Here is a 13,633-nt window from a genome sequence, read left to right on the forward strand (position 1 = left end):
CACACACACACACACACACACACACACCAGGTGGGTAAATTTCAAGCCAATGGGTAACCTTTCAAGGAAGGAATAAAATGTCAGTATCTCTGCTGCAAAACAAAGATTGTGCAAACATTTTCAGGTGATGTGACAGGAACAATAATGACGTAAAGGTTAGCACTCACTTTGTATGAGTAGGGCATTTTGCTCAGGTTTATTCCATCCTTCACCAGCTTATCCCTTATCATTATCTTCAGCTTGAGTTTAGGATACACCACCGGCTCCTTGTGGTTCTCTAGTGCTTTGAATTCATTGGAGAGTCCAATCCTGGACCCAGGATCTGGTCGACTGTCCCAGGTAGAATTGACCCATGACTTGGTGCATTTCTGTTTGCACTCACTAATTTGAGACGTGTTCGGGTATGTGCCATGTGGAAGGGGTTCCAGTGTGAAATACAGTCCTGGTGCCACCTTCTTGTCCTCATCTCGGAGTCTCTCCACGGCCCGGAGGACCTTTTCCCGGTGGTGTGGTGTAATGACACCGATGGCATCCAGGTCAGGGTCTCCTATCTGTTTGCACACCTCCAGGTCATCATACCCATTATCAACAAAGGACTCCACATACTGACACAGCTGGAGGGTTTTCAGCCACTCATAGACGATAGTGGGTCCGTTGTTCATCATTCCCAAATCACTGGACATTCCCAAAGTCCATGTGATACATTCTTCACATCTTCAGTGCTGTAGGCTATGTCAATCCATCATTACAATACTTTCCAGTGCTGAATTCACTATCAAAAGGCAGAAAAAACGATTACATTCCCACAAACAGATTAAGAAATACTAAATCTCATATGCATTATGTTTAAAGCGCACAAAATTTTCCTCAATACCTTGATAATTTGCCCTGTCATATCGGACATGAAATGAATACAAGGTTTGGCATACAAAAATGGTGAAAATCACGTCGTAAAAGTTTATATTTCATAACATATCCGATCTTCTTGGAGTCTCACAGCTTGTAGCTAAGTTGGTGATGGACGCTTGTTTCCTTTCACTTGGACCTCAGAGCATCAGATCATCACTAACGCCGTTCGTATCCAGTGTCAGTGAGAGTCGCTTTCTTCCGCGCGTCGGTTTATTTTCTATTGATCGGATAGAGAAAAGGAAAACAAAGGAGATACAGCTGCTGCTGAGCACCGTTCCAGGCAGACTGAGAGAGTTTAAGTAATTCAACGGAGCGCCAGACGCCAAATTGAAGTTTCCCTCCCCTTGATGCGCCTTTCGTAGTTGCTCTGGTTGATTTTGAACCCCCCTGCAGGCCGTGTGAGGAACTGCAGCACTATTAGACCATCAGTCCAAAGGAGGAGGTCAAAGTGCTCTAATTAGGCTACTTGCTGTTTAATGGCTGACAAAAAACAAAACAACCCAGTTTTTATGAACAGAGCATTATCAGTCGCCCAAATGACCTAATAGCCTATTAAGGAACACACATGCAGATTTTGACCGTTTTATCTGCAATTTTATACACATTTTATTGTTTAAATAGGTCCTAGGCTATTAGTATTTTTTTACTCAGATAAGTAAAAAATAGAGTCATGGTAGCAATTTGAGTTTAAACAAAATGAGTTTGTTGATTTTTTTGTTAAATCAAATATATATATATATATATATATATATATATATATATATATATACACATACATATATATATATACATACATATATATATATATATTTAAGTATATATATATATATATATATATATATATATACACACATATATTATAAATACAAACTTTTGTGTTAGATGCAAATAATAACGCTAAATACATTTGACAGCAGTAATATATATGTATAAGTTTGTAGTTTCTATTCAGTTTATACATTTATTTCTTATATTTATTTTAAGGTGTAAAATATATGTGTAATCAACTAGAGTTTTAAAACTGTGACATCTAGTGGCCAGAGTATGCAAAATGAAGTGTGGAATCAAAACGGCTGGAAATAAATCTTTCTGTTACATTTATTTTCCATTGCACATTTGTGTCTATAAACATGTTTCCTAAATTGTTGGGCGGCAGCAGATTAAGACAAACATTCATGTGAAAGTCAGATTAATAAAAGTGTACAAGTCGGCTATGATGAGAGAACCTACAACCTCACGGAGAATGAAACCCAAGAACTCCTAACCGAGCCTTTTCAAGGATAGTACTTCAGGAGTTCAGCTAGGCATGTTCAAATGATGCGAGTATACTATCGAAAAAAGAAGAAAAATCTCACTTTCAGAATAACCAATAAAAGAGAGTAAATATATCTCATAGCAGGACTAAAGAAAATAAGCCAAAATATAATGTATATGGATGTTCCAAGTTTGTAGACACGATATCATGCTGCCTTTTGTGCAAGAGAAATCAGAGGACAGACAGTACAGTGATGGCCAATGATTTCAGATTCTTTAGATCGTCTTTCCTTCATTAAGCAGTCGGCTCACCATAAAAGGTTTCATGTTTGATTCAGTGAGTATACATAACCAGTTTATTTAGTATCTTAAAATGTGTCCTTTCATTCCAAATAATAGAAAAAAAAGTAATCATTTGTAAATATCTGAAATATTAATCTTATTAATCTTTTCCAAGGCCTAATATATATATATATATATATATATATATATATATATTAGGCCTGGGAAAAGATTAATCGCATCCAAAATAAAAGTTTGTGTTTACATAATATATGTGTGTGCACTGTGTATAATTATTTTGTATATATATAAATACACACACATGCATGTATATATTTAAGAAATATTTGCATGTATATACTGTATATATTTATTTAGAATTTATATTATATATAAATATAATTTTTTTCTTATATGTATACATGCATGTGTGTGTATTTATATATACAAAATAATTATACACAGTGCAGACACATATATTATGTAAACACAAACTTTTATTTTGGATGCGATTAATCGCGATTAATCTTTTCCCAGGCCTAATATATATATATATGAGAATATCATTAAACTGGCAATGAGGACAAATCTGAGAGTGTGAACCACCTCATTTACACTTAGCATCTGTCTTAGTTTGGTCCTTTTTGAAGAAAATAAAGAACAATACCAACTACAAAAATATAAATAATAAAATGACTCTGATGTCATTATAATATTAAACATGTAGTGCAAGACCACACAACCGCTCATAGCAAAGAAAAATGTATGAGGCAGAGAAGCTGGATTACATTTTCAGTTGGTCAACATTGAAAATGGCTATTTTGGTAGATATTTACACAAACACCATGGCAACAGATGGAGTGGTTTGCCGTGTATGTGTGTATGTGTCTGTGTGTGTGTGTGTCATGACACTTATGATTTTAAATTATAAGTAACATCCGTCTCTTCTCAGTGAGAAAAACTTCCACAGCAAAGCAACTCTTTGGGGTCTAGTCAGATCACTTTGACTGCGTTGTCAGCACTCTCAAGTTTGTCTTCAGAAGTATTCATATTTACAACATTTGGCAGCTATGTGACAAACAAAACAAAACAGAAGGAAAATAACAAGGGTTTGACAGACGCCCCGAATTCAACACAAATAGCAGCAATTTCTTGCACCTCATAAATAAGAAAACACACTTAAAGAAAACATATGCTTTCAAATATATTGTATCTTTAGTTTATATATAAACGTGAGCATACACATACTCTTGCATACATGTATGTTCACGAACACACACGTATACGCACACGAGTCGAGGTTAGCATATATTCATGGGTCGCAAAGCAAAGGCAGAAGATAACCCCCTTGCGACGACATATATCCGAGGGGTGCTGCTGATCGAGAGTATGGAGTTGCATTGAACATTTAGTGGTCACTTCCACTGCAGCAACAAACACAGAGATAGATATATTCACCTCTCTGTGAGGATGACAAACTCATGCATTAGTCCATCCAAAAGGCTTCTTAGAAAAAACACAGAGAAAATCCATTCGTCGTGTACTTCGGATGAGGAGGTCACCCGGTACTGTACTGAGTCCCCCATAAGCCGTGAGATTCCTTGCATCGTGGGAAATGGGGAAGAGGAACCTGTTTTGCATATGAAGATTCAGTACTCTCGTCCGTAGGAGGGTTTCTGACATGTCAATCATCACAAGGCACATAATTCAAGATCATGCCTCACACTTCCCAACTCTCGCTCGCGTTCCTTCGCGACAAAAATAACCCGCTCCTTTAGAACAAAAATAATTGATGCTCTTCGGATCTCTGTTTGTATATAACCAGCAAACATTCAGCAGTTATTCACACAGGTGTAAACGGTTGAGAGCATGTCGGGGTCACATTTCACCACCAAAAATCTGAAAAATACGAAATTAGACTTTGTTTACAGAAAATAAAGCCTTTTTTTTGTTGCATATTTTCATGACAATTAGCCACATTTTTATTCTGTAGAGCAAAAAAAAAAATATTTAAATGAAATATTTATGCATAATGGTAGTAGTATTTGTACTGTTTAAATTTTAGATGATTTAAATTTAAATGTATTGCTTTTAAAACACAATGCACAACATTTTTTTTTTATATTTTGTCTTTTTAATTCTGGAGTGAAATATGAGCCAGACATGTTTCTGTGAGATTCACCTATGCGTTCTTTACATCTTTATACATTTAAAATGAACATCGTTCTCCAGTGTCAGCACAGCGTATAGTATACATCAAAGTCAGAGCTCTTCCCTAAAAGCTCTTTTGAGACCTGATCAGTGTAAACCAATACGTCCTTTAGACGAAAGAACCAACAAAATAATGAATGATCAGATCAGCTTTACCGCCCCGGCCTGTCTGCAATTTCATATGGCAAAATAATCACGTGATATGTGGAAAATACAGCAACTTCCAGCCCTTTAGAGGTGAAATTAAATGGAACTTCATCACACCTTATGTAAGACAATCCGGTCTTTTCCATAGCTAACATGATTACTGAGTGAATCTCATGAAATTAAGGTTACTTTTCACCCTAAAATCAAAATAAACAAGAAATGTTTTGCTTAAAGAACACACCTGCCTCCTAAAAATAGCATTTCCTTTATGCAAAATATTGATTTTGGGGTGAAATATTATAGGGTGAAGTATTTGTTTTCATGAGATTCACTTTTATTCGTAAAAACAAGAAAAAGCACTAATTTCCTAAATTAAATCACTAGACATGCAATCTTTTCTTGCTCTAGTGACAGATTATCAGAAGCATTAAGCTTGGCAATGCAGACATTAGACCACCTTCTGTCAGCTGTATGTCCCTCTGACCCATTTCATTCACCTTAAATAATTTATTTTCCCAAAATGTCCCACAATCCTTTTTTGTAGTTTTTTTGCAGATCAAATGGCAGTGAAAATGACAGCGTGGCGGATGAAGGTATGAGACAGGGGGCAGCACCAGTAACGGACCCCCTTCTCCCAACTCCAAGATAAGATACACGGAGAGGAAAACTCAACTGCCACTGAGAAGGGAAGGAAATCCAGCCCTGATGCGTTTCGCCTGTCCCATTCCTTCCCCTCCTGTCTCCTCTTGTCTTTCCGCAGCTCCTCGCTTCGAGGCAATGCCGCGTGACGAGAGTGGCAGTCTCTGGACATCACAGAGTGAGAGAGAGAGAGAGGAAGAGAAGGAAGAAACGGAGGAGAGATGATGGATCTGCTGTCTTCACAGGAAGGTCCGCTGACTCCCTGTAGGGACCTCAGAGCTGGTACCATTTCTTGTCCTTGTATTTCAGCATTATCTGGTGAAGAAAGACAGATGGTTTACCCTCTATGAAACAAATTATCCAACACAAATATCGTTTGGCATCTCAAAACCTAGTGCCTACCTACTACTGTCAAGTGCCAACCAACCTACTCAATATCAATACACAACGAAAGCAAATATAAGTCCATTTCAGCTTTTCAGATTTGTGTGGCTTAAAATGTCTGAATTTGCTGCTGCTTTCTCAAAAATTGTGGAGATATCTACAACATTTTGTGTTTCTTGCTTTGCAGTGAAAACCCACCAATAATCATGATGTATTTAGTTTCAGTGACAGTGAGAGTACAATTACATGTTAACACTTAATTACTCAAATTGTGGTTCTGGTCTCACATGCATTACTTACATTAAAAATTAAAATTTAAATATTTTTAAAATAACAAAAATGATAACAAAAATGTATTTGAAAGAAAAATGCCTTCCAAAGACATAGCAATACATGGTTCAATGACTCACTGGGCCCTATTTTAACAATCTGATACGCAAGTGGCAATGGGCAAAGCGCAAGTAACTTCGTGGGCGGATCCCGGCGCTGTTGCTATTTTCCCGGCGGGATAAATGCCTCTTGCGCCTGGCGCAAATCTAAAAGGGGTTGGTCTGAAGTAGCTTCATTATTTATACGTGTGGTTTGGGCGTAACTGGAAACAAACCAATAAGAGCTTTATATCACATTCCCTTTAAGAGCATGATGAACGAGGTGCGCTTGTTCCATGGCGCAATACTATTATAACGGCGCATTTACCAGGCGCGCTTCAGAATCGGTTCTCAGCCGAGGAGATCGATGTTCTCGTCAGGGCCGTAAAAGAAAGAGAAGTGACATTGGGGATGGGACAAACCCACCCAAATTAGCTTCGGTTAAACAAGCATATAATAATTTGGGTAAATGTGTAAGCTTTATGCCTATTTTCCTCATCGTCATGGACACAACAATGATTTCCCTCGTGTTTTAATATTTTTCCTTATAATAATGTATCATTTGCAAAAAGTTAAATGCATCTGTGTAGATGAGAGAATCATCTACAGTGTATGCGCGTTGTTCACACTCTGTATTATGGCCAAGCATGCGCGCTTAAAATAGCATCTGAATGTACGTACAACGCGCCACTGACTTTAGACTAGGTTTTTTTCTGGTCAGTGGCGCAATTGTTTTATAGAACAGCAAAATAGCATGAGGGAAAGTTTGCGCCGGAACACGCCTTCTCTTTGCGCTGAACCGCCCCGGGGAGCGCAAGTGTATTTCCTGTTTTATGATTCTGCGTCGAATCGACGGCGTACCCCCCGCAGACCCCTCTGCATCGCCGCGAACCCCTCCGCCGTAGCTCGACATGCACCTCCAAAAAATTTTAACTACGCGTCGAGGCGACGCAGACCACAAGGGCAGTGATTGGTCAGATGCACCGCGATGCAACTCAACCTGACGCAGAACCATAAAACGGCCACGACGCCGTAGGAGTGACGGCGTAGTTACGCCGTGGAGTTGACGCAGAAGCATAATGAGGCCTTTAGTTACCGACGTGTGTCTGTGGAGGGAAAAGTCCGCTTTGCGCGGGTGCAAAATAGGAATGATACAATGATACAGTGTACAAAGTCATTTGCGCCGGGTGCAAGATAGGGCCCACTGAGTGACAATTAAAATAATGTGTATTTTTAGGAGTTGATTCGATATGCAATGTTGCAACGCTGAGAAAACACTCCTTAAAATTTAATGGATTTCTGTAAATCCAGTGGTCAAATGCTGTGGCCTCTCAATTTTCCATGTAATTACAGCCACCTGACTAGTGGCAGGACTAATAAACAATAGGCTAGAAATGTAGGCCTATCTAAAATGTAAATGTATATACTAATACTTAAATTTAATTGCTAATTGCAAATTTATAAATATATATGTAACCTTTCAAAACTTTGATTTCAGAGTGAAGTTGAGAAACATGACTGTGAACATGGGAATTTGCCTTTGAATTTGTACAATTTTTAAATCAATGATTCTTAGGTACTAGTCATTATGACTTGTTGTCACTAGGGATACATCTATGCATAAATAAACCATGTGGCATGAAAGTTGATAAACATTTGAAGTAAAATATGCAGTACTGTTTAACGGGGATATAAACTCCACCAAACTGCAGGAATGACCCAGCTGTGTCTCTCTTGCAGCTTTTGGAAGTGAACAGGTTTAAATGGCAATAGGCATGTGTATGTGGAGAAGAATGATTGGGAGATATCATTCAATATTAACTATTACCCTATCTGTCCCTCAAATGAGCCTTGTGACAGAAATGTTCTTTTCTTTTAAAAAACTCGCTTTGCATAGGTGCAAACCACAACGGAATCCAATGCAAAGTGTCAGGACACTTGAATGTGTATCTCTTTGGACTTTAAATTACCAGTTTTTTTTTTTTTTTTTTTTTTTCACTTTCAGGTTAACATTTTTTTAGCAGAACAATTGCGGAAACAAGAAAAAAAAATGCAAGCTTGGTTGATTTTGCATGAAATTTGCATGTTGAATTGCAAGTGATCATCTCACATCATGTGCGTGTTTGGAGAAGGAGTCTGCGCTGGACATCATGGCTGCTGTCCTCTCCTCCAGCTCGCCTAGTTTCTGCCCTCTCTCATCCAGAGCTATCCTTGCCCGTGCCAACTCTCCCACCACACCTGACGCTGCCCCCTTCATGCCCTCCATGCCACCTGGACCTGGGATGTGCTGCGCCAGGCTGCGTGAAGCCTTCCCAGCAGTCACCTCTCCAACTGTAGACCAGAACAAAACGAGAGATCTTGAAACTAGGCACATTTCTGACCGTATAGTATGAAAAGACACACCTGAAATTAGTATTTGCCAAAGAAGGGTTTTTATAACAACAATGCTGAAATTGTTATTATAAATTGTTCTTTATTTGTCACATACATATAATGTAATATAGTGAAATGTTAACTTAGTTCCTCATCCCAGAAACAGAACCAGTAAGGAATTATGGACATACACATATAATAAAAAATATAATATAGAACATATTAAATATAATAACATATCAAGAAATGCGTGAATAAAATAGAAAAATGAATATAGGATATAGTAGGGGAAAGAATAAATGATAATAAAAAAAAAAATTCTGCATTACATTAATGAGAATTGGAGTGAAATCTGCTTAATTGCCACGAAAATAATGTCACAATGAAAAAAATCTGATTGTGTCTAAAAATGCATTCCTAAAATAGGTTTCATTTGATTTTGGGATGAAATATGTCATCTTTCATTATATTGTTCTTCTCTGCACCTTTAAAAAAAGGTCATTTTTTTGCCATCAATACAGAACCTTTCACACAATAAATATGGTAAATTATCATAATATTACCAGATTGACTTTTCAGGTAAATACACAATTGAGCTGCTCACACAAGCAAAAGTGTTCTGTCTTTTCACCATTAAGATACAAAAATTCTGGTAAACGGTTTAATGTCAATCAATAGAAATTACCTTTAAACTCTGCACAGTTTGCTTCATCCGCAAAATGAGAAGCGCTTTAGATTCACAGTCCAATCTGACATTTGTTTTACTTAAATGACAGGCGGAAGGGGCTGATCGTACAGAAAATGATTTTGTTTTGTTTATGTTTGGAGCGACTTATGCACGTGTCCATAAACACCATTGATCCTCACAAACTTCTACAAGTAAGCTTCTTCGGCGAACATCCGTTATGAAATGGATTCATTCGATAAATTTTGACAACAATGCAAATATATTGAACTGTTCATGCAGAAATACGATGTTATAGCGATCAGTGAGCCGAGAGCACGCATACACGGTTTGTTTGCGCATCAATAATAACAGACTCTTTACCTTCATTACAATCATCATCCATCAACACTTTATTAACGACACTGGTTTTCATTATCCAACTGAGAGATGTTTTTTTCATTGTGACATTATTTTTATGTTGTTAATTTTTTTAATTAAATGTATTAATAATAAAAATAATGAATTCTATTCATATATTTAAATTAATTTTAAGTTATCTCACGGCCCCCCGGTTGAGAACCACTGTTTTAGATGTCTGTTCAATAAGAAGCTGATTAGCTTAATTAGGTGTTTTAATTAGTGAGATCTCTAAAATGTGTTTAAGTGTGCTGTACATTGAAATTTTTTTTGATTACATTTTTTAAAAGTTTGATTGAAGATGGACATGGATATGCCAAAATAATTATCAACAATCAGAATTTTTACATTAGAGCGCTTCTTCTATTTAGTGATTTAAGGTGAGACACTACATGTGAATAGGGTAAAAATTTTAACTTACAGATATCACCATGAAACTTTACCAGTTGATTACTTACATGAATAGGAGAAAAAAAATGTATGGCAAGTTTTCTGTAATTGTTTGTTTAAATATGCTAATCAGGCTAAATCTAATTAAATATGCACTAATTTGCATATATTTTGAAGTGACGGATTATGAATATCTCCTTTTGTTACCCTGTAAATCAGAAAATACTGCCAATAGCCTTAAAAAATTTATTTCCACCCTATTTTCAGGCATATAATGTCATATAAATCAGGCCAAGAATGATGTACAGTGTCAACAAATCCCTCTGGACAAACCTTCACAATATAGTTAGGACTGTAAAGTTTGGCGTATGTAGGTGCTATAGAAGTGGAAAATTGTCACTCGGAGTGTGAGAAAAAATTCGTTTTGAGAAAACGGCCTTTAAAGATTTTTATGGCAAAATTCCACTAATTTCTTTTGAAAGCCATGAATTACAGACAAAATATGTTTTAGGTCCAAGTAAAATCCATGTATCATACTGTTTAACATCCAAAACTCATTATTGCTTCATCCATCACTGATCATAACATCCAAAACAACACATCAAAACATCAAAACAACAGTCCATCACACAGGTCAATTTGTATCTGCCTGAGGAACTCACAATCACTTTAGGATCCCACAATTACAGATTTGTTTAGTATTATATAGTAATTATATTGTTTTGTATATATAGTGTGTAAAGTATAGTATATATGTGATGTATGTATATAATGTCAGAGCGTGTCACGTGACGATTCTGAACGAATCACGTTGTCAGAAATTGGCATCAGCCAATGAGATTGCACATTTTGAGTTAAATCGCCCATTTTACTTTCATGATTGGTTGCTGATAAACAGGAAATGAGCATATTTGGATCCGACAGCATTGTGAAGGAAAGAGAGAGCTTTCTAACGGTATATGTGATGACAGGGTGCAGACAGCGATTGCGGAGCCGCAGGATGATTTAGAACGCCAACTTTTGATGAATTTAGGCGAAATCTACACACGCAAACAGTAGTAAAATAAAGACCTAAATGTGTATTTTGGACTTTTTTTCAGCACAAGTCTGAAAGAAGACGTTATTGAAGACAAATAGCCCAAAATCTCCAAATTGAGCAGTGAAAAAAAAAAAAGATGTTATTGCCTGTCGTGTCTCGCCTTAAGAAACATTGATAGCATATTGTACGTGTAAATGACAGATTAATACTTACACAGGTCCTCCCTGTCCAAGGATTGAGCGCCACCTCCAAATAAGCCCTTGAAGAACCCTCTGTTCGGAGCCTCTGGTGTCTCCACTGGGGTAAACAGCTCTCCAAGCATCTCCTGCAAAAATGAGCATCTCAAAATAAATGGATATGAAGACTGATGTAATACAACCTATGTCTGAGTCTTTAAAGGCACTGCAAATAAAACCACTTTTAAGGTGCTTTGGTTCCTGGAAGTATTTTTCCCATTCATTTTCTACATTCTTCAATAGAGACAAGCCATGAACCGCTCCAAGATTAATCACATTTCAAACTTTGATTACAAGCAAAAAAAGCTTATGAAAAATCAGAAACAAGACAGATAAGACTGTGTGTATACAGTCTTTATGAAGGAATTTGGCTATCCTTTTTAGAGCAAATCAAATCTTTGCAGTTGTAAGTCTCGATTAACTGATTGCATGTCTACACTGCACTATTATTCCTGTCTTATTATTGTATTATTATTGTATTGTTGTGGGGTTTGTTTATTTGATTGATTGTTATGAAAATTCAATAAATAAATCATTAATGGTATGTCAATGGTAAAACTATTGACCTATAGTCCTAATATTATTTATATACATTATAAATAATATTATTATGTCATTACAAAAAAAAAAACACAGAACAACCTATTTCATTCACAATGCTTCATGGTAACATCAAAGTATTTGGTAATCTGTGTGAAGATTATAATTTTTCGAGCAAAATAATTGTGATCAATTTAATCATTATCATGCAGCCATAGTAGAGCTGCACGATTATGAAAAAAATCATAATTGCAGATTATTCCCTTGAAATTGTAATTGCGATTATTAATTACGTTTATCACAATTTACATTGAATATATATAGGCATATTATAATACATGTTTACACAAAAATTGTAATCACATCAATGTGAGAATTATCAGTGTTGCCTTTTAATGTGGCCCAGCTAGTAGTTCAAAATATTCTTGCCTATGGAGCTAATAATATGACAAAATGATTTGAATTTGAATTGTGTAAATTTGAATTATTTGCAAGTGTAATCTAACAAAATTGAATTTTAGGTGGTAGTTTAAATGGTTCTGAATTTAATTTTTTTTAAACGAATATTGAAGATTTGAAATTTAACAAATTTAAATGTTTTTATGGCTGAATTTTATAGACATGTATTTTCAAACAGCTAGTTTTTTTGTTCTGAATTCTTATACTGCAAATATTCAGTTTAAAAAAAATTCAGATTCAAGTTTTCAAGATGAAGAAATTCGGAACTTCAAATTCAGTTTTCTAAAATTCAATCTCAAAAATTCAAACTCAAAAATTCAGATCTTACAGAAAGTAGGTCACAGGTCATCCACAGGGAAGAGTAGATGATCTCAGAAAAATCGAACAGAGCATTTTGGCCAATATATTCGCCTGCCTCTCGTCCTTACACAAGGTGTTTTTGAACAAAATCGTATCCCCAGTCAGTGGAAGCCAGAACGCAACGCCCAATATGTCAATATTCACCATTTAATGAACGCGTTTCAACTGGCTTACAGCTACTAGATACTCCGACTGATGCATGATCAAATAGACATGCATTCCGCGTCATCTTGTCTTATTCGCTCTTTTTGCCCGTGATGGAGCGCGTCTCGTGGCTCTTACTAAGCGTCACCAGCCACAAGATCTCTCACTGTTTTCATCTACCAGACACTCGGATTGATACACGAGAACACATCTTATCTAATATTTTATTTGCTCTTTTTGCCCGTGACGGAACGCGTCTCATGGCTCGTCGCGTCAGCCACTAGCGTCGCACCTGCCACAAGATCTCTCACTGTTTTCATTTACCAGACACTCGGATTGATACACGAAAACACACAAACAGTGCAATCCTGCTCTTATTTACCTTTATGTCATCTTATCTTATATTTTATTCGCTCTTTTTGCCCGTGATGGAGCGCGTCTCGTGACTCTTACTAAGCGTCACACCAGCCACAATCTCTCACTGTTTTCATCTACCAGACACTCCGATTGATACATGAAAACACACAGACAGTGCAATCCTGCTCTTATTTACCCTTTTGTCATCGTCTCTTATTATTTTATTCGCTCTTTTTGCCCGTGACGGAACGCGTCTCATGGCTCGTCGCGTTAGCCACTAGCGTCGCACCTGCCACAAGATCTCTCACTGTTTTCATTTACCAGACACTCGGATTGATACACGAAAACACACAAACAGTGCAATCCTGCTCTTATTTACCTTTATGTCATCTTATCTTATATTTTATTCACTCTTTTTGCCCTTGATAGAGCGCGTCTCGTGACTCTTACTAAGCGT

At 36.7% G+C, this 13,633-nt stretch overlaps 2 protein-coding genes across 7 annotated transcripts in view; both read right to left on the bottom strand.

The window, feature by feature from the left end:
• The window catches only part of sash1b (SAM and SH3 domain containing 1b), a 159,929-nt gene extending 158,738 nt beyond the window's left edge, over positions 1-1,191 (bottom strand). Inside the window, exons 1-2 of the mRNA XM_077238795.1 lie at positions 875-1,191; positions 168-772 (exon numbers count right to left, since the gene is read on the bottom strand). Coding sequence (XP_077094910.1) covers positions 168-683 — 516 coding nt within the window. The 5' untranslated portion in view covers positions 684-772; positions 875-1,191. The remainder of the gene's footprint in view (positions 1-167; positions 773-874) is intronic.
• A 2,447-nt stretch (positions 1,192-3,638) lies between these two features.
• The window catches only part of stxbp5b (syntaxin binding protein 5b (tomosyn)), a 59,634-nt gene continuing 49,639 nt past the window's right edge, over positions 3,639-13,633 (bottom strand). For all 6 annotated transcript variants that reach the window (XM_077238790.1, XM_077238786.1, XM_077238789.1 and 3 more), the window contains 3 exons: positions 11,294-11,405; positions 8,305-8,525; positions 3,639-5,757 (listed from right to left, as the gene is read on the bottom strand). In XM_077238790.1, the coding sequence (XP_077094905.1) occupies positions 5,716-5,757; positions 8,305-8,525; positions 11,294-11,405 (375 nt within the window). In that variant the 3' untranslated portion in view covers positions 3,639-5,715. The remainder of the gene's footprint in view (positions 5,758-8,304; positions 8,526-11,293; positions 11,406-13,633) is intronic.

This window comes from Siphateles boraxobius, unplaced genomic scaffold (assembly GCF_051911475.1).
Source record: "Siphateles boraxobius isolate OS27281-9 unplaced genomic scaffold, OSU_SipBor_1 22, whole genome shotgun sequence".
NCBI lineage: Eukaryota > Metazoa > Chordata > Actinopteri > Cypriniformes > Leuciscidae > Siphateles > Siphateles boraxobius.